This window comes from Staurois parvus, unplaced genomic scaffold (genome assembly GCF_062004578.1).
Source record: "Staurois parvus isolate SC_StPar_1 unplaced genomic scaffold, SC_StPar_1.0 ptg000315l, whole genome shotgun sequence".
Lineage (NCBI taxonomy): Eukaryota > Metazoa > Chordata > Amphibia > Anura > Ranidae > Staurois > Staurois parvus.
In genome coordinates, this window is record NW_028318111.1 from 4,682,549 (window position 1) to 4,709,765 (window position 27,217).

Sequence of the window (27,217 nt, forward strand, 5' to 3'; positions counted from 1 at the left end):
AGGAAGCCTGTAGTGACAAAATAATGTGGTGGCAACTGCTGAGTGCAGTTGATCCAGAATTTGTGATCACTTTAAATTTTGACCAAACTTCACAGTTTTATGGCCAAATTTGAATCCAAATTTCAGTGTTATTTTGGGTGGTTTAGATTTCTGGCCCCGTCATCTCATCAGGCAGGGTTGCCACTAGCTTCCCAAACCATTCTGTACAATTATGCTTCATTTGGTTTAATTTTGGATTTTCATTGACTACAAGGGGGATTCCTAATAATGCACATATTTCAGAGGTTCACACATTTTTAAAATGCTGAGCAGAACCATTGATAATCAAACTTTTCAGAAGTTCAATCATATCTATTGTTGACTTCCATATTTCTATCACTGCAGGTTCCTTTGAAGGCTAAAGGAAAAAGTGATGGTGTCTCTTTAAAAAAAAGTCCCACCCATTATGCCTAGCATTGATTTTGAATGCAGTAATAAACAATTGCTTGTGTAATTTATATTTGGGTTTGGCTACCAGCCAATCATAGCAGTCCCCACACTTACAAAATTGTGATTGTTTTTCTCTGTACCACAATAGAACTATGCCAAAGATATCCACTGCTTTCGATCACTCCAGATGAGCCATTGTCCTTAATTGCTCATGGGTAATTTATAAATTCTTATTTTGTCTTTGGATATATTTGGAGAGAAGAATTCTCAAATTCTCTATATTTTTTAACATTCGACCAGTCTCAAATTTAGAGGGCTTTTCTGCATTTTCTGTAGAGATGCTTTTCTCAATGTTTTTAACCTGCAGGAACCTTTAAAATAACTTTCAATTATTAGGGAACCCCAAATAATAATTACTATAACCACAGCCCATGGTACAGGAACATGGTGGTCAGTGGGAAGAATGCTCTTTAAATTGTTGGTCAGTGGAAAGAATGCTCTTCTCATTGGTGGTTAGAGGGAAGAATGCCCCCTACATTGGTAATCAGTGAAAAGAATGCTCCTCACATTAATAGTCAGTGGGAAGAATGTCCCTTACATTGGTGGTCAGTAGGAAGAATGTTCCTTACATACTGTAGGTGGTCAGTGGAAAGAATGTCCCTTACATAGGTGGTCAGTGGGATGAATACCCCTTACATTGGTGATCAGTGGGAGGAATGCCCCTTACATTGGTGGTCAGTGTGAAGAATGTCCCTTACATAGGTGGTCAGTGGGAAGAATGTTCCTTACATTGGTGATTACTGGGAAGAATACCTCTTACATTGGTAGTCAGTGGGAAGAATGTCCCTTACATTGGTGGTCAGTGGGAAGTATGTCCCTTACATTGGTGGTCAGTGCGAAGAATGTCCCCTACATTGGTGGTCAGTGGGAAGTATGTCCCTTACATTGGTGGTCAGTGCGAAGAATGTCCCTTACATTGGTGGTCAGTGGGAAGAAAGCTCCTTACGTTAGTGATCAGTGGGAAGAATTTCCCTTACATTGGTGGTCAGTGGGAAGAATGCTCCTTACATTAGTGATCAGTGGGAAGAATGTCCCTTACATTGGTGGGCAGTGGGAAAAATGTTCCTTACATTGGTGATCAGTGGGAAGAATGCTCCTCACTTTGGTGGTCAGTGGGAAAGTCATCTCGGTTCCCTCTGCCCACCACCCCTGCTCCTTCTCCGAGCAGTGATTCTTCAATTCATCTCCCCCTGCTCCTTTATAAATACATATATTATATATATCAATAGTAACAACCAGATATGAATCAGTTTAATCACTTTAGCTCTGGACGTTTTACAACCTTCATGACCAGAGCAATTTTTTATTTGCTATTCAGCACTGAGCTACTTTAACTGCCAATGATTTGGTCATGCAACACTGTACCCAAATTAATTTTTTTTCATTTTATTAAAAAAAATAGAGCTTTCTTTTGGTCATAATTGACACCACTGTATTTTTTGTTTTTCATTATATAAATGAAAAAATGCTAAAAACTTTGGGAAAAAAATTATATTTTCTACTTTCTGGTGTAAGAAAAGTCCAATAAAATCCAATTTTGTCATAGATTTAAGCCAAAATGTATTCACTACATGTCTTTGGTAAACAAATATCCCAATAAGTGAATATTGATTGATTTGTGTGAAGGTTATAGTGTCTACAAACTATAGGATATATACTGGAATTTACACAGCTATGATGCTACTCTGGTAATGGCGGTGATCAGTGACTTACAGTGGGACTGTGATAGTGTGGAGGGTAATCTGGCGCTAGCTGATGCTGCCTGGGAGGGACACTCACTGACTGACACTGAAATCAATAGTGACACTAATACAGTGATCAGTGCTAATACTGTACACTGTCGCTGTACTAATGACACTGGCTGGGAACGGGTTAACATCTAAGGGCAATCAAAGGGTTAACTGTGTGCCTTGTAATGCGTGTGATATGTGCTGCTTTTACTAATAGATGTGGCTATTTTTTCTCCCTGCTTTGCAGGGAGAAAAAACAGCCACATCGCTGCTCTGTGTAAAGAGCCCTTTGTTGTTAGCAAACACAGGGCTCTGTGCTGTGATTCACTAAGCTGATCAGCAGGTGCTGGCCATAAATCATTGCCCAGGACCTGCTGACTGTCTTGTGCTGTAGCAAATTACAGCACAGATAGATGGGGGTGCGCATGCATGCCCTTTACCTGGAAATGCAGGATCACGTACATGTACGGGATCCTGTGCAGCCAGGCAGCCCACCTGCAGTAAAAATACAGTGGGCGGTCCTTATACTGTTAAAACGTAAAAACTTTTAAAACAACCAAAAACATTTTCTCACGGTTATTTTTTTCATTTATCTTTAAAAAAAGTGTTTAGCTCATGACTTGTTTTATTTTTTAGTTTGATGCTGTCCTGGATGTTTTATCGTCAGCGATAGTATTATGGCGTTACAGCAATGCTGCAGCTGTACATTCAGCACACAGAGAATACATGTGAGTAAAGGAATTTTTTACAAAAAAATATCATTAACAGATAATCTCTGAATGAATATATCCTGCATGCATCAAAACTGCAATTTAAATCTGCGCTGTAAAGAAATAATGAAAACATAAATAAAATTTCTCTGTATATATGCTATATTTAATTTAAATAGTATGCTTTTTTATGTAAACAGAAATATGTATTTAATAACATGGCTGAAAGGGAATAGGTATTAAAATTGTCAGTATTAAAAAATCTCCGAGGGAACGTGGAGCTGAATGCTATGAGGTTCCAAAGCTAATATTTTTGGTTTTATGTTCATTTTCTTTTTAGGATTTCAAATTGATAAAATTATAATTTGTATAAGTAACATTATAATTTAGATAATTTGTTTGAAATATTTAATTTAAAAATTAACATTTATTACAGTCTGCATACATGACACTGTCCTTGAAATGCGTGGTGCAATACCTTTATGAATTCTTGCAGGCTGTGTTCATCCAGTAGTAAAGGCATTGCTGCAGAGGAGGAGGTGGATGTGTCCCTACTTTGAGTTATTCAGATAGCACAGCAGTTGTCCTGATAAGGAAGACACTTCAAAGAGGATAGACCTTGTATAGAGCTTTATCAGATGGCCTGTAAAATATTAATAAGCAGTGTTCCATGTAACTGTTTAAAGAAAAATAAAATTACTTTTTGTATTTTAGAAATCATTAAAGGAAATATATATATACACACACTGTTCAAAAACATGAAAGGAACACTTTTTAATCAGAGCATCAAGTCAATGAAACTCCTGGGATATTGATCTGGTCAGTAAGTAGCAGAGAAGGTTGTTAATCAGTTTCAGCTGCTTTGGTGTTAATGAAATTAACAACAGGTGCACTAGATGGGCAACAATGAGACGACACCCAAAACAAGAATGGTTTTCAGGTGGAGGCCACTGACATTTTTTTCCCTACTCATCTTTTCTGACTGTTTTTCACTAGTTTTGCATTTGGCTAGGGTCAGTGTCACTACTGGTAGCATGAGGTGATACCTGGACCCTACAGAGGTTGCACAGGCAGTCCAACTCCTCCAGGATGGCACATCAATATGTGCCATTGCCAGAAGGTTTGCTGTGTCTCCCAGCACAGTCTCAAGAGCATGGAGGAGATTCCAGGAGACAGGCAGTTACTCTAAGAGAGCTGGACAGGGCCATAGAAGGTCCTTAACCCATCAGCAGGACCGGTATCTGCTCCTTTGTGCAAAGAGGAACAGGATGAGTACTGCCAGAGCCCTACAAAATGACCTCCAGCAGGCCACTGGTGTGAATGTCTCTGTCCATACAATCAGAAACAGACTTCATGAGGGTGGCCTGAGGGCCCAATGTCCTCACTGCTCCCCTGCTGAGCCCCTGTGCTCACTGCTCGGCATCATAGAGCTGGATTGGCATTTGTCATTGAACACCAGAATTGGCAGTTCCACCACTGGCACCCTGTGCTTTTCACAGATGGGAGCAGGTTCACCCTGAGCACGTGACAGACATGAAAGGGTCTGGAGAAGCCGTGGAGAATGTCATATTGCCTGTAACATTGTTCAGCATGACCGTTTTGGTGGTGGGTCAGTGATGGTCTGGGGAGGCATATCCATGGAGGGACGCACAGACTTCTACAGGCTAGACAATGGCACCCTGACTGCCATTAGGTATCGGGATGAAATCCTTGGACCCATTGTCAGACCCTACGCTAGTGCAGTGGGTCCTGGGTTCCTCCTGGTGCACGACAATGGGGAGAGCATGCAGGCAGTTCCTGGAGGATGAAGGAATTGATACCATTGAATGGCCCCCACGCTCACCGGACCTAAATCCAATAGAACACTTCTGGGATATTATGTTTAGGTCCATCTGACGCTGCCAGGTTGCACCTCAGATTGTCCAGGAGCTCAGTGATGCCCTGGTCCAGATCTGGGAGGAAATCCCCCAGGACACCATCCATCGTCTCATTCGGAGCATGCCCCGACATTGTCAGGCATGCATACAAGCACGTGGGGGCTATACAAACTACTGAGGACCATTCTGAGTTGCTGCAATGAAATTTCAGCAAAATTGACTACCCTGCTGCATAATTTTTTCACTTTGATTTTCGGGGTGTCTTTGAATTCAGGCTTCTGTAGGTTGATCATTTTAGTTTCCATTAAACGATGGGGCATCCTTACGTTCCTAAAAAATTACCCAGTCCATATCAGTATAGAGATCCAGCAGGAGATTTTTCCCCATTGAGATCTGATGTGTTTTCAAAGTTTTCCTTTAATTTTTTTGAGCAGTGTGGTTTTTTTTATATTATACATGTATTCCTAGTATTTACTAAAATGTTGACTGAAACAACCTCCATCAACCACACGTCATGTTTATTCATTGACCAGCTAGTTGTTTTTATGAATAAAGCTCTTGTGTGTATATACAGTATATGTGTGCGTGCGTGCGTGCGTGCGTACGTGTGCTTAAAAAATCCCAAATCCTGTTTTAAATTTAAATGTTTAAAATACTGTATGTGTATCAAATATATGCAATACCAGTAAAAGCGTATGTCAGCCATTCTCAACTAGGGATCCTCTAGGGGTAGCTAGGGGTTCTTTGAGCTGTGGCTAACTGACCTCCCATCTGAAGGTACCTGCATAGTTCAAGATCCAGCCCCACTTAAATTTGAACTTTAGTCAGAATATTAAGTCCTTCTAGATCACTTCAGGATGGCTCCTTTTGCAGGTAAAGCTATGTAAAACATTAAAAACAAGTGTCTATACTGTTTAAAATCCAGTAATACACTGTCTCACCCTGCTTTGCACGTGCTCAGATGCTTTCTATTTTTCTGCGCTGTGCCAAAAATGTAGAGGCCAGTCTGCTGACAGCCTAAAGATTTACTGCTCCTGAGGGGCTCTGGGCCTCAGCAAAAGTGCATCCTCCAGCAAGAAAATACAAGAGCAATATATTTAGGAATTGACACCTTAAAATTCCCAAAATTAGAAAGTGTTTCTTTAACCACTTCCCGTCCAGCCCATGTTTAGAAACAAGTGGACAGGAGCAGTGCAGGGGCGGGTAGCCATTTATAAACGGCCTCCCCGCCCCCTGCTTGTGTGAGCTCCCTGGGAGCGCGCAGCACCGCAATCCGGTGCCCGCTGTATTTCGTTGTATGGGACCTCTGTGTGAGGTCCCGATCATGTGATCACTGATTGGCCAATCAGTGATCACATGCAGAGTAGTAAGCAAGATGTCACTTCTGACATTATTGCTTACTACGTGTGAAATCTGTGGATGATCACAGAGATCACATGGTACAGGGCTATTCACAACAGCCTTGTACCATGTAACAAGCTGTGACCAATCACAACTCTCACAGTATTTCTCAATAGCTGCAAGAATGCAGACAGAGAGAAGGAGAAATTATTGCTTTTACAGCCTTTATGGGTGTGAAAGCAATCAGTGTAAAAAAAAATAATAAATAAATCTTCATCACCCCCCACACAAGTAGTACAGTTTCACTGTGGTACATAAACATAAATAATAGCATAAAAATACAATAAAAATGTAAAAAAAATTGTTAAAAAATTATAATTTTTGCTTATAAACTAATTTGGGTTCAGGGGCGGACTGATCATTCGTGTACTCGGGCACTGCCCGAGGGCCTGGGGTTAGTAGGGGGCCCCATGAGATGCCCCTGGTACATTTCATGGGCTCTTTTCGGTGTGGTTTGAGTGTGGATGAGGACACAGGGGCCCCATGATCCCCTATCGCCCGAAGGCCCCATGAGTTGTCAGTCCGCCCCTGTTTGGTTTATTTTTTTTTATTTTGCTAAAAAGATAACTGCATCAATTTTGGCCAAGATTTATGAAGAAAGATTGTTTATTTGCAAAATTTTATAAGAAAAACAAAATTTTCAAAATTATTGGACTTTTTCATTTATATAGCAAAAACAAATAAAAATCCCAGTGGTGAATAAATGCCACCAAAATAAAGTTTTATCTGTCTCAAAAAAATGCTAAAAAATTAATATGAGTACAGTGTTGCCTGACCGCGCAATTGTCATTCAAAGTGTGATAGCACTGAAAGCTGAAAATTGGCCTGGACAGGAAGGGGGTAAAAGTGTCTGGACTTGAAGTGGTTAAAGCAGGGGTGTCCAAACTATGGCCCTCCAGATGTTGAGTAACTGGAAGTCCTATGAGGCCTTGCAAGACTCTGACATCCACATTCAAGACACCCAGAGGCAGAGTCATGATGGGACTTGTAGTACTTCAACAGCTGGAGGGCCACAGTTTGGACACCCCTGCTTTAAAGGATTGTGACTCGGAATGCGGTGTGATAGACTTTAGGACCAGTTGTCTTTATGCAATGTGAAAGAACTAATACTGGAATGGCTGGTATATATGTACGGTTGAGTTAGATCCTATGCCCTGTATCCTAATTTCAACTTTTTCTTTCTACCTACACATTTTTTATTTAAGTCTCCAGGCTCTGGATGGTGTTTACCTTATTTATCATAATTGAATTGATGTTAGTTCTAGATCCGTGACACCATGTCTCATCTGCTTATTAAGAAATAAGATTTGTTTAAGTCATTACTATTTTAATGAAATTTTTAATTGCTAATTCTGTGTTTTCTGGTTAGAGGGAGAGTAATGATATTCATAGCGAGATCGGTCCTTTATTCCTCATTATTCTGCTTTCACTGTGAGCACGTCAGTGTCTTGAGATAATGAGGAGAACGTGGATTCTAAGGAATGTTTAATGAGTTGGCCCCGGTTGCTAAGGAGAGCGGTGTACTTGCTAACGAGGCAGAGCTGTGAGGAGGCAGGTTTTCCCAGAATCCTCTACTAATCTGCTGGTGAGATCAAGGCTCCTTACTCTACTGGTTATCTACTGGTTATCAGGTGCTGGATACAAGAGCCAAACCACTTGTTTACCGAGGCCCTAAATGGGACAATGGGACTGATCTTCATTACCTGAAGGATGCTCAGAATTTTGAGCATCTGTTTCTTGATTGAATTACTTAAGCTAACTTTGATAGACGTTTCACTTCTAGGAAAGAAAGTAAGTTCCTGGAAATGTGGTTGGCCAATCATGGTGTGGATGTGCCATATTTGGGGATGTTCATGACTGGGCACTAAACACTTGAAAGTCTATTTGTTGGCACACTTAGCATCCTAGGCTGTACTCTTTGCAAGCAAGGCCTCTTAAAGCATAAAAACATAAATAAGTGATGGCAGAAATAAGACCAAGTGGTTCATCCAATATGCCCCATTTTTTTTATTTATATATACAGCATTTTTTTTTTACTTTTTGGTATAGATCTGTGTTTGCATGTCTGATTTCACTTACTGTTGACTGACTTGTAACCTCTGCTGGAATCTATTCCAAGCATCCACTACATTTTTAGGAAATGAATGCTTTCTAAGGTTAGTTTTGAACTTTCCTCCTGCTAGCTTGAGGTCATGTCCCCGTGTTCTTTATTTTCAATGACTTCATATTGAAAATACTGCCCTCCTGAACCTTATGCACCCTCTCAATGTATTTAAAGGTCTCAGTCATGTCTCCACTTTCTCTTCTTTCCTACAGACTGTACATAATAGGTTCCTGAAGTCTCTCTTGATAGGTTTTATCTGTCAGACCTTGTAATGGAACCAGATCCCGACTGCACTTGGGTATTTCCATCAGACTCCAACTTCCCCGTCCGAGCACTGACCACAGACACCAGTCGTGAAGTAAACCAGGAGGTAGACTACTTTATTTTAACACAGATACAAGATATATACATTCAAGGAAACAACTTCCCCAACCTGCATAATGACACAGGGCAAGGCATTCTACCTTTAGTAACAAGAGACACACCAACAGACAGTTCCATCAGGGGGGAGGCTGCTGCATACACCCCCTACCAAGCCAATACACATAGACACATACATCCCATGAAAGTTTGCTCCCAAGCAAAAAACACAATAGGACAATGGGATGCAACCACATGGCAATAAACAATCCATAACCCCCACACCAATATTAGGCCAAATCACCCTGTACCCCTAACAGGCATAGGGTGACTTACACATAAGAGGGATATGGGGAGCTGCGACAGGGGTCTCCCCACCTCTCCAAAGTGAGCTGGATTCCATGGGCCCCCCAACCAAAGTAACTCCCGTCACAGACCTTTCAGTATATTTGTTGCCCATCTTGGGACTATTTTATCAATTATTTTTGTAAGTGAGGTCTCCAGAACTGGACACAGTATTCTAAATGAGGTCTAACTAAAGATTTGTAAGGAGGAATCAGGACCTCCTTCCTGCTGGTGACCCTTCTAATGATGAATCCTAGAATTTTATTTGCTTTTTCCCACATCCTGGCCACACTGTTTGCCTATTTTGCAATCATCTATAATAAGTAGCCAACATTTTGAAAAACATGAAAATGAAGTACATCTTCATGAAAATGGAAGGTCAACTTTATTCACACTTCTCACCTCTCAAATACAAATAGTTGTAAAAAGCCGTTGGATGCCAGATTTGGGACATCTTAATGATGGCCAATCTTACTTTAGCATTGAAAAAATAAAAGATACAATATCTACAGATCTGGACTCAATGGCACCTTTACGAATAATAGAAACAAACTCTGGGGAGACCAACTAAACATCCTGCTCCCTATTAAGAAATACCCATAGCAAAAAGAGAAGGAAAAGAAACAGCGCAGGGCAGACATGACTGGACCTAGAGTGGTTAAGGAAAGACAGGATAGGGTTAAGATAGCGATAGGCGGGGTTGTAGGGATGGATATTTCTTGATTGGTAGCTGGGAGGTGTAGGTGGGGTCTTCTACACCTTGGGGTGGGGGGTTTGGGGAGGGTCATCAGTCTGGAAGTTGCGACCTGTGAGGAGAGAGCTTCCCTCCCGCCCTCCCTGTTTTTGTGGGGCATCATATCACTCCCAGGGGGGGGTTATTCCGGTTCGGGTGTCGGGTGCGGTTGTTGGTCTTTGGAGGTGGTACTGATTTTGGAAGGTAAAAATAATGGTGTGGGACCCATCGGTGGTATGGTGTGCTCGGGTGCATTCCAGTTAACCGAGGTTTACCTGGAAGGTGGTGGTACTACACTGCGCATGGTATGGTTGTCTCCGAGCCGGTGTGTTGCGGCTGAAGGCCTAGTTTCCACAGGTGGATTTTGGTTCAGCTTTGGTGCCTTCGAAGACCAACAACTCTGATTAGGTGTTTCTGTTTTAAGGAATGTTTTTGTGTATTTGACGTTGAAGGCCATGTTGGCCATTTTACTCCAATTTGGTGTTATGTTTTTATTTAAGGTAATGCATAAAGGGGGATGGTGTGGAAGAGTGAAATGGTGTTGGAGGGGGTCTTGATTAGCCTATCTCTAGTTCACTAGTCATGTAATAGTTATCTACTGCATAACATATGGTGCTGGTCATGTAAAACCTTTCCTACCAAAGACCAGGGGGTTGGGTGGAGAGAGAGGACTACCCTCCCATCCACCTTTTTTTCTCTGCCTCCATCCACTCCTCCTTCCTTTTTCCCCACAATTTTACCTAAATAACCCGGTCACCTCAGTCTTACCATATAGATCATCCACACCTTCCATAGACCTCCCCATTGTTTACTCCACCAACATTAAAACCCCCTCTACCCTCTCTTGAACCTGAACATCAATTGAGGAGTCTATGATTGGTTGAGCCAGAAAGAGAGCCAAACACGTGTGCTGAAATTAATTTTATTGATTCCACAAATGGTAAGGATAGACAATGCATTTTGGCAAATAAAACAATTCCCCTTCATCATGGCTTTAATCACAGTATCTGTGGGACTTTTTTTGTTTACAGCATAAAAAATAAAAAACGCAGAAGTGATTCAATACCATCAAAAGAAATCTTTTTGTGGGAGAAAAATTATGTAAATTTCTTTTGGGTGCAGCGATGTATGACCGCGCAATTGTCAGTTAAGGTAATGCAGAGCCGTATCGCAAAAAATGGCCTGGTCAGGAAGGGGGGTAAATCCTCTGGAGGGCAAGGGGCTAAAGAAGACTGTAAAATCCTAGATAATGACAGTTCTCTTCTAATCTTCTGTGTCTGAATACTGAAATACCTTTTATTTGATACCATAGAAGACAGATGCACTTTTGTTCCCAAATTCACACTTACTTTTCAGTCATTCCCTTCTCTTACGTTCTCCTTAAATAACAAATTTACATTATAAAATCCTTTGCAAACCAAAATTTATAAAATCCTTACCTACCTACGTGTGGGTGGTGCAGGTGTCGCCGTATGCAAACTCCTGCAAGAATTTGCTCCTGCAATGATTAGATGTGTAATGTTTCCTGCAACTTTGACTGAAAGTGGTGGTGACTAGACATGTGCCAAACAAAAGCATTTGTTTTGTTTTGATTCGAAATCGAACAAAATTTTGTGTAGTTGGATTCGGTAAATTTGTTTAATTCGTCTTTGGGATTCGTTTCGGTAATTCGTATTCGAATTCAATTCGAAAACATTTTGACCAAATTTGAAAAGTCGTTCACATTCGATATTGGTTCAACCGAAAACTAAATTGATTCAACAAGATTAGAAAATCTCCTGCAGCCTGTTTCACCGACCGACCCTGTGTTCCCGGCGCCGGCATTTTCAGTGTGGGCACCCGGCTGTGACAGCTTGCGGCTTCACTGCTCACTGCGCATGTGCGAAAAGCGCTGCGGTTTGTGAATGGTCCCATAGTCTTCTAGGACCTGTCACGTGTCCGGGAAGACTACAGGGAGGGAGGAGGGGGGGGGCAACTTCCGCTTCCAATCACCTACGACAGTGGTGGGCAACCTTTTTTTTCAACTGAGCCAAATCTCGCCAAAACCACGATTGAAATTTATTTTGAGAGCCACATTTTTAAAACTGAAAATACATCCCCCATATAGTAATTCACCCCCCATAGTAATTCATCCCCCATATAGTAATTCATCCCCCATAGTAATTCATCCTCCCTATAGTAATTCATCCCCCATATAGTAATTCATCCCCCATAGTAATTCATCCCCCATATAGTAATTCATCCCCCATAGTAATTCATCCCCCATAGTAATTCATCCCCCATAGTCATTCATCCCCCATATAGTCATTCATCCCCCATAGTAATTCATCCCCCATATAGTAATTCATCCCCCATAGTAATTCATCCCCCATATAGTAATTCATCCCCCATATAGTAATTCATCCCCCATAGTAATTCATCCCCCATAGTAATTCATCCCCCATATAGTAATTCATCCCCCATAGTAATTCATCCCCCATATAGTAATTCATCCCCCATAGTAATTCATCCCCCATAGTAATTCATCCCCCATAGTAATTCATCCCCCATATAGTAATTCATCCCCCATAGTAATTCATCCCCCATATAGTAATTCATCCCCCATAGTAATTCATCCCCCATATAGTAATTCATCCCCCATATAGTAATTCATCCCCCATAGTAATTCATCCCCCATATAGTAATTCATCCCCCATAGTAATTCATCCCCCCTATAGTAATTCATCCCCCCTATAGTAATTCATTCCCCATATTGTGTCAATTCACTTACCTTTGCTCCGCGCGTTCCTCTCGCCGTGTTCCCGCGCCGTTCCGGTCTTCAGGGCGGGCTGTGAGAGGAGAGGAGTTCGTCACACTGCCCCGCCTACATCCTGACAGCCAATGTTTGCCACGCTCCGCGGGCCGGATTAAAAGGTCCGCCGGGCCGTATGCGGGCCGTGGTTTGCCCATTGCTGGGCTAGCTGCAGAGTCCTGACTTTTGGGGCGGCCGCCCAAGAGGAGGGAGGGGAGCGGGCTCCCGGCACACAGAAGAGCCGCATTAATGTGTGTAAAGAGCCGCATGTGACTCGCGACTTGCCGACCACTGACCTAGGAGATCGCAGTGGAAGTGGGAGCGGGTACCTGTCAATTTCGGGCACCCACTAGATGGAGCTGATGATTGCTGAAAATAAATATTTACTATGCATACTTCAGTGACAGCAGGTTATCAGGTGCATGTTTACCAAAGATATCCCCTGGAGGTGAGTTCAGGGCCACAAAAGAGACAAAGACCCCCAGAGGTCAAGGCTGGCAGTGAGTTGGCACTGTTCTGAGTAGTACATATAAACATTAGGGCTCCATAATTGAGGTAATAAACTCTCTAAGGTATAAATATCCTGTCCAAAGTCCTTAACGAATAAAAAGAGAAAATGTACCTTCTGCAATAATTTGGGCGTAACTATGGAAAGCTGACAATGAAAAAGTACAATTGGGAGACAGGGACAAAGAGTAGTCACCCTATAACAGGAAGTGCCTGAACAAGGACCTTCATGGCAGGATCATCAGGGTTTATGTTAATAAGAGCTGCAGATTAACATGGACTGAAAATAACTTTTATCCTGGTAAAGCTTACTGTACAGGGGCGGACTGACCATTTGGAAACTCGGGCACTGCCCGAGGGCCCGGGGTCAGTAGGGGGCCCCATGAGATGCCTCTGGTACCTTTTTCATAGGCTTTTTTGAGTTTGGGCAAGGACACAGGGGCCCCATGATCCCCTATTTCCCTTGGGCCCCATGAGTTGTCAGTCCGCCCCTGTTACTGTATATGAGATTTTAGTGATTGGGTTAGGATCTAAAGTGTTACTAAACCCACAACAGTACAATCAGTTTGTATATGCAGTAAAGCATGCTTGTTATACTCACTGTGGGACCTAAGAGGTTAATCCTCTGCATTGTGTAAAGAAACTCTCTGATCCTGTCATCTCTGATCCTCCCCTTCTTCTACTGTCCCCAATACATCTGCTAATAGAACAGAGCCTTGGGAGCCAGCTGCACATGCTCAATTTTTTTTTTCTTGGGAGAGTGCATGTGATCAGCACAGGGCCAATCAGCACTATCCAGACAGAGGTCAGGGGTTCTGCATCCTCCTAGAGCATAAAGAAACCTCCTCCTACAAGCTTTAACCAGTGCTGTTCTGGACACTGATAGAAGTCATACTGCTGGAATATAAGAAGGTATTTAGCAGTTTATATTTACTAAAATAATTGCATTTCCATGTTGTGTGTTCTGTGGGAGATCAGATATAATGAATGCAGCATCTGGGGAGACCAGATATAGTGAATGCAGGGTCCGGGGAGAGCGGATATAGTGAATGCAGGGTCCAGGGAGAGCGGATATACTGAATGCAGGGTTTGGGTAGAGCAGATATAGTGAATGCAGGGTCCTGGGAGACCAGATATAGTGAATGCAGGGTCTGGGGAGACCAGATATAGTGAATGCAGGGTGCTGGGAGATCAGATATAGTGAATGCAGGGTCCGGGGAGACCAGATATAGTGAATGCAGGGTCCGGGGAGACCGGATATAGTGAATGCAGGGTCTGGGGAGAGCAGATATAGTGAATGCAGGGTGATCAGATATAGTGAATGCGGGGTCCGGGGAGACCAGATATAGTGAATGCAGGGTCCGGGGAGACCAGATATAGTGAATGCAGGGTGCGGAGAGACCAGATATAGTGAATGCAGGGTCCGTGGAGACCGGATATAGTGAATGCAGGGTTCTGGGAGACCAGATATAGTGAATGCAGGGTCTGGGGAGATCGGATATAGTGAATGCAGGGTCCAGGGAGACCAGATATAGTGAATGCAGGGTCCGGGGAGATCAGATATAGTGAATGCAGGGTCCGGGGAGACCAGATATAGGGAATGCAGGGTCCGGGGAGACCAGATATAGTGAATGCAGGGTTCTGGGTTTGGTGTGGCCCGTCAGTGTTTGAGGTCCTCAGACAATATCTGGTCGACTATGACCAGCCTGCTGTTTTCCCTTTTTAAAGGCATGACAGACAATTAGAATTGCGGTGCTGCGAGGCATATTATTGCTCACAAAAAAATTAATGAAAGAAAAACTTAAAATGGAAATCGTCATTAAAAATATATTTTTCCGTGGAATTGGGAGCAGCGCATTCTGCTAGGCGCCAGGCGACTGACTGATTCGGGCAGACAGTCCATTCTTAAGGCTCAGCTTGTTTGCACCTCAGAGGGAGAGTCTGCACAATGCACACAATCTGTTTCCCCAATCTGTCCTCCTCTGTGTACCGGAGCACAAAACCTCAGCATTCCTCCTTGTCATGAATAGCTGGATGCTGGGGAAAAAAAAACAAAAAAACAGAATCGCATCTGACTTTCACAGCTTCATGTATATGTATAGACCTGTCAAATATATTGGCACACTGTCAGCTCCTTCAAGGAATAGTCCACCCTTTGAGAAGAAGAATAATAAATGCACCCACAATAATTAAAATTAAAAAATGTGCATTTATTTTTTATTTTTTTGCCGTGGAGCCATGATCAGTACATCGCAGGCGCAATGCTCAGGTTCCTGCAGATTAGTTCCCCAGCCCCACATCCATAGAGAGGTGTGGACCTTTAATTATGGGGCTGGAGGAACAAACAATGGACTACAACCACGGTGACTGTCAGGGCTCCGGGTATGATCAGAGGTGTGTGGACTGACACAGGGAAACGCAGGCTTCAGATATGGTATAAACAATATGATTTATTAAGACTAACAATACAAAACGCAGTGCAAAACTAAACACAAACACAGTGCAAACAAACCAAACCACCCACCGATAACAATACATACAATACAAAGAGTAGTCAGGAAGGCCAGGTCAGTAGCAAACGGGCAAACGGAGTACCAGGAACAGGCGGGAGAGTGGTCGGGGTCACAAGCTGGGTTCAGTAACTCACGGGCAGCGCGGTGCAGAGGGTCAGGCAGAGAATGGTCAGGGTCACAAGCCAGGGATCAAACAGGAGAAGTCAGCAGATGTCAGGATCAGGCAGGGTCGGCAACAAGTCAGGCAGAAACAGAGACAGGAACACAGGATACAAGATACAGGGGCCCATGGAAAAACACACACCAAGGCCCTGGCTGTGAGTCTGGCCATTCCTTAAATACAACCCCTGCAATTAGCTTCAGGTGTTTGGCTGACTGCAGGGGTGAGTCTCTGATTGCTGAGAGCACCCGCTGGCCAGCCCTGGTACTGCAGCCCACAAGGCAGGTGAGTCCCACCATTATTGGCAAGTCCATTCCTGACAGTGACATCACCACACTTGTACTACATTGAGAACTACCGTGGTGGTGTAATGGCAACTTTGGGAATACCAGGTAAAACTCCGGACACAAACTTAAGAAAAACTTTTTATTAACCAGCGCTGGTTGAGACTTAGCAAGGACTCGTGTCTGCAAACTAAGTGCCTTGAAAAGCACCTCACAGGGTATGCATATCAGCAATTACGTCACAATGCATATATTTCCTCTTTCACTTTCTGTACATTCAAAAGACTTTCTAAACAGTGCAAAATATGACCTTGTGGTTTCACAGACAGATAAACTCTCTTCAGCTGAAAATAAGAGTACCGGGTGCAGACTGGAACACATTGTTACACAGAAAATAAGGGAGGGGGGAAGTGAGCTGATAACTTTGCTGTTCAAACAGAGGCTGTTAGAAATGTTAAAACTTAAGGGGAACTCTACAATATTTGGGTGCTGCCACAGTGGCAGATGGGACTTTTAGTCTTTTCTTCTACAGATCCTATGAATATCTGCGAATGAATGATGATAAAAAATTGAGCGCCATTTAACCCCTTACCATCCATAAGATGTACCCACCTATACATCCTTGGATGGGAAGGGTGATAGTTTGATCATTGATGCAGCTGTAGCAATAACTGAGGCTTAATTTTTTAGGGCCAGTGATTCTGCACCGGCAGTATAGAGCTGCTAGATTACTTTTAGGGGCGGTGGAAGGGCCCCCTGCCCCCTTCGCTGCTGCCTTTACCAGGCTTTCCCATCCCATTGAGGAGCCTGGTGAGGATGCAACCAGCAGCGTCCACTTCCTAGGACACAGTTAGAGGAACTCCCACTATGTGACATCAGAAACCAGAAACGATGAGGATTGCGGTTTCGGTCTGATGTTATATCATTAGATTACATCTAATCAGACCAATCTGGGTTTGATCAGATGCTTTGGAGGAGAGGAGACATCTGGCCTAATAGACCCCAGATCCCTCCATAAAGAGGACCTGTCACGGTCCATGTTATCACAAGGGATGTTGTTCATTCCTTGTGGTAGCAATAAAAGTGATCCAAAAATAAATAAATAAATGGTCGATGTAAAAAAAACAAACAAACAAAAAAAAAACAAGATAAAACATTTTTAAAGTGCCCCCATGGTCACACATGAAAGCACATTTCTGTCCAGCACACATATGTAAACAGCGGTCGCACCACACATGTGAGGAATCGCTGCAAAACATCAGAGCAAGAGCAATCATTTTATTGCCAGATCTCCTCTGTAACTCTATAGAGGTAACCTGTGAAGGCTTTTCAAGTTTCACCTATGAAGATTTTCAGGTACCATACCTTGCCGCCATTCCATGGGTGTATTCAATTTTAAAGCGTGGTGTTTTTATGCATTAAAATTCATTAAAGTGTTACTAAACCCACAACAGTACAATCAGTCTGTATATGCAGTAAAGCATGCTGGTTATACTCATTGTGGAACCTAAGGGGCTAATCCTCTGCATTGTGTAAAAAGGCTGTTTGATCCTGTCTTCTCTGATCCTCCCCTTCTTTCACTGTCCCAAATCCATCTGCTGATAGAACAGAGCTTTGGGGGCAAGCTACACATGCTCAGTTTGGTGTGTATTGCTTGAGTGTTTTTTTTTTTTTGTATGGCAGCATGTGATCAACACAGGGCCAATCAGCACAGTCCAGACAGAGGGTCAGGGATCATGCAGCCTCATAAGACAATAAGGGGAAAATGAAGACTCCTCCTACAAGCTGTAACCAGTGCTCTGCTGGACACTGATAGAAGTCACAAGACTGCAGTATAGTGCTGATGAGAAAAGGTATTTAGCAGTTTTTATTTACTAAAATGATTGCATTTCCATGTTGTGTGTACTGTGGGAGACCAGATATAGTGAATGCAGGGTCCGGGGAGACCAGATATAGTGAATGCAGGGTCCGGGGAGACCAGATATAGTAAATGCAGGGTCCGGGGAGACCAGATATAGTGAATGCAGGGTCCGTGGAGAGCAGATATAGTGAATGCAGGGTCCGGAGAGACCAGATATAGTGAATGTAGGGTCCGGGGAGAGCAGATATAGTGAATGCAGGGTCCGGGGAGACCAGCTATAGTGAATGCAGGGTCCGGGGGGAGACCAGATATAGTGAATGCAGGGTCCGGGGAGACCAGATATAGTGAATGCAGGGTCCAGGGAGAGCAGATATAGGGAATGCGGGGTCCAGGGAGACCGGATATAGTAAATGCAGGGTCCGGGGAGACCAGATATAGTGAATGCAGGGTCCCGGGTTTACACTTTGAATAGTGTTTTTGGTTTCTGGTGCTCAGATGCAGTGTATTTCCACTTTAAGGGATTTCAGACTTTCGTGAATGGGTTATGGATGTTGAGGCTGCTTTGATCTGCACTATGCGTCATTGGGAGTCACTTTCCAGCCATGGGGGGAGGAGGAGGGGGGGGCACATGTTTGGGGCCTTCTGTCCACTCTGCACTCTCTTGGCTCTGTACACAGCAGGGAAACGGAATGGAAATACAGGATCAGTGATTCAGAAACCAGCTGGCATCTGTAGTGTTCCGGCAGCAGAAGATCTGATTTAATGAGACTTAATGAATTTCAGTGTTTTGGCTTCAACTTGATTACAACTGATCTACCAATGTCATAAATTCTCATTTAAAGTGAACCTCTTAGTAAGACCCCATGAATAATTTCCTCGCATGTCACACGACACCAGCCACCACAGCTCCATCTTTTATCATTAACAAGCCGTCCTTGTGTTACAATCAATCACTTTGCCTAGAATGAGAAGATGTCATTATTCTGCTGTAGGCAGGAGGGAGCATTTCCACAGTCTCCTCTTCCCCCCAAGTGATCAGACTGTACATTGTAACTTTGTAGCAAGTCACAAGGTGAGAGGCTGCAGCAGGGGGCTGATCTGTGCCAGATATGTGTGAACACAGCCAGCATTTCAGTCTAGGAAGTGGATTGTGATCCTGGATGATGCCTTTAGAAAGATGGTGCTGTCTTCAAATTGATTCAAAGTTGAATAGAAAAAAAATAATTAGAATTCTAAAATGAATTTGAATTTAACATGAAAACATATTGCAAAAAAATACAGTATGATATAAAAATGAAATACATTGATGATTCTTACTTAGGCTGCTGAATAGAATAGAATGAAGCAAAATAGAATAAAATAGAATAAAACAGAAAAGAATAGAAAATAAAGGAATAGAATAGAACAGAATACAAAAGAATAGCACAGAATAAAATAGAATAGAAAATAGAATAGAAAAAAGAATAGAATAAAATAGAATGAACATAGGAGTCTTCTGAAAATCAAATTTCAGAAGATGCCTTTGTTCGTTCTATTCTATTCTATTTTTCTATTCTGTTCTTTTATTTTCTATTCTATTTTATTCTGTTTTCTATTGTGTTCTACTCTAGTCTATTCTAATCATTTATTTTCTATTCTTCTCTGTTCCTTTCTATTCTCTTCTGTTTTACTCTGGTCCTTTCTTTTCTGTATTATTCTATTCTGTTCTAATCTATTGTACTCTAGTCTTTTCTGTTCTATAAAGCATCCTAAGTAGGAATTATCATCTTATATGATATATATACGTGATTTTGCAGTTTCGGGTAGGGGGGTGTATGCGCTGCGCACACATCCTACCCGCGCCGTGATTTGCGGCCTCGGCTGTCAATGACGGGGTCCCAGTTGGTAATTCCCCTCTGGCACCTGGTGATCGCCGAGTATCACTGATGAAGGAGAGACCTATGTATAAACAACACAGATCTCTCCCCTCTCAGCTCCTGCATACTGCTTTGTATGGCTCTGGATAGCACAGCCATACAAAGCAGTGTGCTTACAGTGTAAAGCACACACACAGCACACAGTTAACCCTTTGATCACCCCAGATGTTAACCCCGTCCTGCCCAGTGCCATTAGTACAGTGTCAGGGCTTTTTATTAGCACTGATCACTGTATTGGTGTCACTGGGGATGTCAGTAACACTAATTCAGTTCCCCCCCAGTGTCAGAGTGCCTGCTGCAGTCCCACTATAAGTCGCTGATTGCCGCCATTACTAGTAAAAAAAAAAAAAATTCCAGTATCTATACCGCCATTTGTAGACAGTATAACTTTCACGTAAAGCAATTAATTTACACATATTGGGATTTTTTTTAGCAAACACGTGTAGCAGAATACATTTTGGCATAAAATTATGACGAAATTAGATTTTGAAAATTTTTTTTACTGGACGTGTTTAATAGCAAAAATTCTAAATAATTTTTTTTCAAAATGTTTTTGTTTATAGAGCAAAAAAAAAACAGAGGTGATCAAATACCACTTTAAGAAAGCTCCATTTGTGGGAAAAAAAGGACTTAAATTTCATTTGGGTGCAACGTTGCATGACCGGGCAATTGTCAGTCAAAGTAACGCAGCGCCGTATCGCAAAAAATGGCCTGGTCAGGAAGGGGGGTAAGTCATCTGGAGGGCAAGGGGTTAAAAGGGGTTTTGAAACGGCCAAAACAATTCAGATTTTTAGTCCAATCACAAGACGGGAACCATCTGATTCTGGAAGGACGGTATCTGTACCGTGTGGGCGCCATCATATACCTGGCATGCTACACCTTCAGCATTACATCTGCACTCGCCAGCTGTCACAGATTCTATTTTGGGGCTTCATTAGAATATTGAATAAACATCAAGCCTTCCCTAACGAAGACTAGATTGCATGTTTTCGGATTTCTGACTAATTAGGTTTGCAGCACGTTCTGCATCAGCAGGACATGAAGAATGTTTCAGTCTGGAGCCTGACAGCGGACTTTGCTCGAGCCTCGTGTTGTGACAGCGCCAAGCTATTCTCGATCGCAGAAAGCGACAGATTCTCATGTCATGTGACTCAATTATGGTATATGAAATATGATGAATGCCACACGTGCCATCTGATACGCTGGCATAGGTTGTATGTACAAAGACGTGTGGAGTGGAAACCGCTAGCATCCATGGTGCATATATTATGGGAAACAAGGAGAGGGGAGACCACCAGATCTGCAAGAATCTTGATAGGAATATCAGGACACCTTATTTTAAGCTAGGTATGTTCCATTTGATTGCACTTCCAATATGAAGTAGAAGGTGGGCGTTTCATGTCAATGCATATGATATACTATACAGCACATGGTTTGTGGAACTCTAATATCAGTGACTTTCTTGCTCCAGTAGGGTGTGCTAGAGACGTATCATTCTGTGTTATGGGTGTTTGATAGACTAGCTCAGGAGTGCCAAACTCAACTTCTTCCAGGGCCACATCAGCGTTATGGTTGCCCTCAAAGGGCTGTTTTTTTCTGGAAGACTAGATGTCCAGAGCACCACACCTCTTTTAAATCAGATATCACAACCCCCCCCCACCATCGGAGGTCAAGAGTCCCCCGCCCTCTCTTACGTCACAGTGCACCCCACTTTCCCACTTTCCTTCCGGGATGATGCTGGTGGTGGAGCTGGGAAGCAGAAAGTGCAGGATCTGGAGGAGGACCAGAGAAGGGCCAGAAGTCAGCTCCCAGAGTCTGATGAATGCTGAGACCATGGAAGTGGAGTTGAGGGGGCACTGCCGCTGCACAGTGAGGCGCAGGATCTGTAGGAAGAGTTCTGTCCTCCTCTCTGCTGCCAACTGCTAAGATGGGAGGGGTCAGAGACGGTCAGGGGCAGACTGACCATTTGGAAACTCGGGCACTGCCCGAGGGCCCGGGATCAGTAGGGGGCCCCATGAGATGCCCCTGGTACCTTTTTCATAGGCTTTTTTGAGTTTGGGCAAGTACACAGGGGCCCCATGATCCCCTTTTGCCCGGGGGCCCCATGAGTTGTCAGTCCACCCCTGGAGACGGTCCTCTACGCCGCTGCACGTAGAAGCGCAGAATCTGGTGGAGGGGTTCTGTTTTCCCCTCTGCTGCCAACTGCTGAGACAAGGTGGGGGCAGAGATGAGGGGGTCCTGAAGAGGTGCGAGGGCCACATTGAATGGCCTGGCAGGCAGGATTCAGCCCATGGGCCTCATGTTTGACACATGTGGCCTAGCTATTCTGTTGACCTGGGGAACTTGTTGATATAAGCTGCGAGAACTATTAAATATCTGGGTGTCATGTACCCGGTAGGAGACTGAAATGATGAGCCCCTTTTTTGGTGGCCCCTTTTTTATCTCCTGCCCAAGCACCCTTGAAGTGGAACAGATGGTGCCAAGAGACAAGAGAAACACGAGTGTTGGCAGATTTTGACTGCAGAACCTCAGATTGGCGATGCCAACCTGGAAAATCCAGCAGAGATTACATGCAGAAATGTCAGCTGGGGGATCTGCAGATCCTTGAGGGAAATCAGCAGAAATGAAAGGGGAATTCCTATTTGGTCGGAGGTTCAGGATGACAAAGTCCACAAGAGATCCCAGCAGGCAGGCAGGGCAGGAATATTCATAGATGGTTGTAGCTGGTACTAGAGGGGTCCAGAGCTTGCACTAGGTGATTGTGTGCAACAGAACCAAAGACAATAGTGGAGTAACAGAGAAAGCTGAAGTCAGCATCAAGTGAGCAGCGCGGTACAGAATGACAAGCTAAATCAAGGTCGTAGGAAAAACCGACTTCAGAACCTAATAAGCAGCAGCACAAAGCAGAATCTGAAATCAGGTCGGAGGAGTGCCAGGTCAGTAACAGTAATTATATGCAGGATACCGGTCAGAACATGAAGAACAAGTCAGCACTGGCATTGAGATAGTGCATCCCATAAAAAGGGAATCTGGTGCCAATGCTGATTGGTAGATTGTACAGTATGTGAATGAACACGTGCGCTCCTACATGCAGGTATGCTCCTAGCCATGACTTTGTGCAAAACCATGAGTAAAGATATGCACATGTGATAATGTCATTCTAGAAGTCTGTCTCTTTTCCCAGGCATGAGACCTAGGAATGGAAGGAAGCAGAGATCTATTCTCCAGGGAGGTACCCCTGGTAGTGCTGGCTGCTGGAAAAAAGAGTGTAAGACCTGGAGGAAGCAAGTTGTAACTGTCCCCCACATATGGAGATGTAGTGGATGACTGGCTGAGTGGGAAATATATGCAGGGACCTTTCCATGCTTTTCTGCCTTGGAAAAATAAGGAGTAAGATTCCACTAGAACTTCAGTTGCCTAGGAGCCAATGTCCTGCAAAAGTCCAGCCAGCACAGTCCCTGATTTTGAAAGGAACCATGAGAGTGAGACTTTAGAGAAAGATCTGGAAGAGCTTTGGCCTAGCTTGAGATGTTTCAGATCCAGAGTATATTTTGGGGATATCCCAGGGGCACACTGACCATTTGAGCATTCGAGCACTGTCCGAGGGCCCAGGGTCAGTAGGGGGCCCCATGAAATGCCCCTGGTACCTTTTATAGGCTTTTTTGGGTGTGCTTTGAGTGTCAGCAAGGACACAGGGGCCCCATGATCCCCTGTTGCCTGGGGGCCCCTTGAGTTGTCAGTCCACTCCTGGGGTATCCTGATCCAGGCCTCACCCTACCTCCTCTATTGCCATGTGCAATAGACATGTTTACTATTTTAACATTTATTAAAGTGTATATCCAGAGAAAAGAACCATAAAGACTGAATGTTTCTGGGACTTTATTGTATGGTGACCCTGAGACTTTTCTAATGTAGCTATTGATGGTCTTGGGATCAATAGCTTTTATTTATATTTAATGAGTGTCATCACCAATAGGGCTACACAGTCAAAAGAGCATTTGTGAGGTCAGGTACTGATGGTGGCCCAGAAGATCTGGCTTGTAACCATCGTGCCTATTTATCCCAAAGGTATTCACTAGGGTTGAGCACAGGGCTCTCAATTTCCCCTAATCCAAACTCATCAGACTATGTCTTCATGGATAAAATAAAATAAAAACATTTCTGTGCTCAGGTGTGCCTCCTAAAAAAGGTGCTAGCACAAAAAAAGCCTGTGATACTAAGCTTTAAAGAATATATAAAACATCAGCAGTTGTAAATAATGACAATTAAATGACAATAAAATCATAAGCAAGTGTCCAAAATAAACCAAACCATATGGATATAAATAGAAAGTGCAGGAAAAAAAGTCCCCAAATGGCCCATCCCCCTGATAATATCATCTGTGATGAAACGCATTGGCTGGGGCGTTAGGGAGTGACGTCATCACGCACTGCAACTGATTGGAGTGGAACTGATTCAGGACGGCCCATGCTTTATATGTCTTTATGGAGCTGGCATTGTGTACAGGGACACAGCCATGCTGGAACAGAAAATGACCTTCCCCAGACTGATACCACAGTATTGGAAGAGCACAATTGTCTAACATATCTTTATATTCTGTAGTATTAACAGTCTTCACTGGAAACACATGAGCACAATAATTTGTTTTTTTTGGGGGGGGCTCATATACCTTTGGCCATAAGGGTAGATGTGATGGTCAGGTGGCCACAATCTGGCCCTATATTGCATATATCGTAGGTCTGCTCCTGCCCCTGGAGCTATAATGGGCATTCTTTTGGTGACTTTAGAGTTTTCTAAATAAAATAGAACTAGTTTGGTCCTTGTAAAGTTTATTTTAGTCTGTCCCCAGTTTTTTCGCTCCCCGTCCACCCCTTCCCAGTTTTTCTGACATGCCTGGCCTATTGAACTCCAACCTATCCTTCCAGACCCAAGTCCAATCTTTAAAAAACTCATGCAGACTCCACCTCCGCAACATCGCCAAAATCCGCACGTTCCTAACCCCAGAAACCACTAAACAGCTCATCCACTCCCTCATCATATCACGACTCGACTACTGCAACTCTCTCCTCACTGGCCTGCCTCGCCACAGGCTATCCCCGCTTCAGTCCATCCTGAATACGGCTGCCAGACTCATTCACCTTTCCAACCGCTCCATCTCCGCCACCCCCCTCTGCCAATCCCTCCACTGGCTTCCGATTGCGCAACGGATCAAATTCAAAATCCTAACACTGACGTACAAAGCTGTCCACCATACTGCCCCGAACTACATCACCGACCTAATATCCAAGTACCACCCAACACGCACACTCCGCTCCTCACAAGACCTCCTTTTCTCTAGTTCCCTGGTCTCCTCCTCCCATGCCCGCCTCCAGGACTTCTCCAGGGTGTCACCCATCCTCTGGAACTCCCTGCCCCAACCCAACAGATTATCACCTACTCTCCTCTTCTTTAGGTGCACCCTGAAAACCCACCTCTTCAGGGAAGCCTACCCCACCCCCTGCTAACCTGCCGACCTCCTCCACTCTTCCTACCACTCCATCCCCCACAGCTTTCTCCTCCTGTGCCACCATCCCCTCCCTCCTAGATTCTAAGCTCAAAAGAGCAGGGCCCTCGATCCCCTCATGTTTTGCATTGTATTGGTATTGTTCTGTCACATGTTCTGTCTCCCATTGTAATGTACAGCGCTGAGCGAACTATTGGCGCTTTATAAATACTGTATAATAATAATAAATATTGTTTTCATTAGACATGTGCACACTGGAAATTTCCTTTTAGTTTCGGATGCATTTGTTCATTGAAGAATTTTGTTTCATCATATTTATTATGTTGCATGGAATCATGTTCGGCATTCTTTTCGTATTTTCGTTGATCTGGGTGGATTTGAAAAATGGTGCAGTTTTTCCAGAAGATTGCTATATATTCAATATGTTACCAAATCAGACAGATTCAAATAGAAAGGATTCAGCATTTTCGAAAGCTAGTCTAACCCACCAAGTGAACTGGCATGAGCTGATTGGACAATATCAACTGGCGTCATGTGCATCTGAATAAACGAATGGGACGAAATTGAAATCCATTCGTCATCCAAAACCGAATTATCAGACAAATTCAAAAATTGAATTAATTTCCCCATGGGGCTGAATTACTATTGCATCATGTGACATCATTCGAAGGAAACGAATGAAACAAAATGCATTCTTTAATTTTCTTATAACTTTTTTCGGATTCATTGACATTTGTTACAATGTCCATTCGGAGATTTGTATACATCCGAATCTCCAAAAATTACTATTATACAGGATTTATATGGCGCCAACAGTTTGCTCAGCACTTTACAATATAACGGGAGACAATACAGCAACAATACAGTTCAATACAAGAGAGATAGGAGAGTCCTGCTCCTTGGAGCTTACAATCTAAGAGATTTTCGTCTGAAAAAACAAGTCGTAACGAAACTAAATGCACATGTCTAGTTTTCAGGCAGTCCGAATTGACCTATAGATTTGCAGCAACTGCAGTCTTTGGGCAGAACTACGAAGCGGGCAGCACAGTCTGCATGTGTAATGAACAAACCTGATTTTTTAAAACACTGAAGTAATAGCAAAGGATAACAGTTTTAAAATAAAAAGATGTCATATTTATCTGCAACAATATTGCACAGAGAGGTCCCTTACCTCCTCTTTTGCAGTCCCCTGATAGTGCTGTCAACTCCTCTCTCCTCCAAGTGCCTCTTTAGCAAGCCAAGTGAGGCGTGCGTGCTCCCAAGCTGAGCTGTGTGCATTCATAGACACACACAGCTCAGGTAAGCCATACTCCTGCTCCTTCCTCACAGGAGTTTGACTGACAGCAGTGGGAGCCTATGCCAGTGGGAGGCCATTGACTCCCACTGCCCTCAGTGTCTCCTATGAGACCAAAAAGTGGAGAGAGCTGCGCTGCAGCCGGGACAGCGCTAGAGGGGTAACAGGAGCCATGTGAGTATTTAGGGATGGGGGTTGATAGAAGAGGTAGTGGGACATTTTTTCTGTAGTTTTATTTTTCTTTTTAGGTACCGCCAGGTGGGTTATGCCCAGGGGCAGACTGACAACTCATGGGGCCTCCGGGCAATAGGGGATCATGGGGCCCCTGTGTCCTTGCCCAAACTCAAAAAAGCCTATGAAAAAGGTACCAGGGGCATCTTATGGGGCCCCCTACTGACCCCGGGCCCTCGGGCAGTGCCCGAGTTTCCAAATGGTCAGTCCGCCCCTGGTTATGTCATGATGTGCTAGTATGCACAGCAACAGGCAACCTTATCTGTCAAAAGATACCCCGCAGTGCTGCAGTGTGACCAATGCAGTGGGCCCCCTGCGCTTCAGCCTTCACCCTGGCTTCATGCCTTTGGCTGTTTGATTTGCTAGACCACAATGACATCACTCCCGTGCATGTGCACAGTTGTCACA

General features: G+C 43.6%; 1 protein-coding gene across 1 annotated transcript in view; it reads left to right on the top strand.

Annotated features, from left to right (window-relative positions):
• TMEM163 (transmembrane protein 163) overlaps nt 1-27,217 on the top strand; it is a 231,782-nt gene that overhangs the window by 129,079 nt on the left and 75,486 nt on the right. The window contains exon 4 of the mRNA XM_089683606.1: nt 2,856-2,947. Coding sequence (XP_089539732.1) covers nt 2,856-2,947 — 92 coding nt within the window. The remainder of the gene's footprint in view (nt 1-2,855; nt 2,948-27,217) is intronic.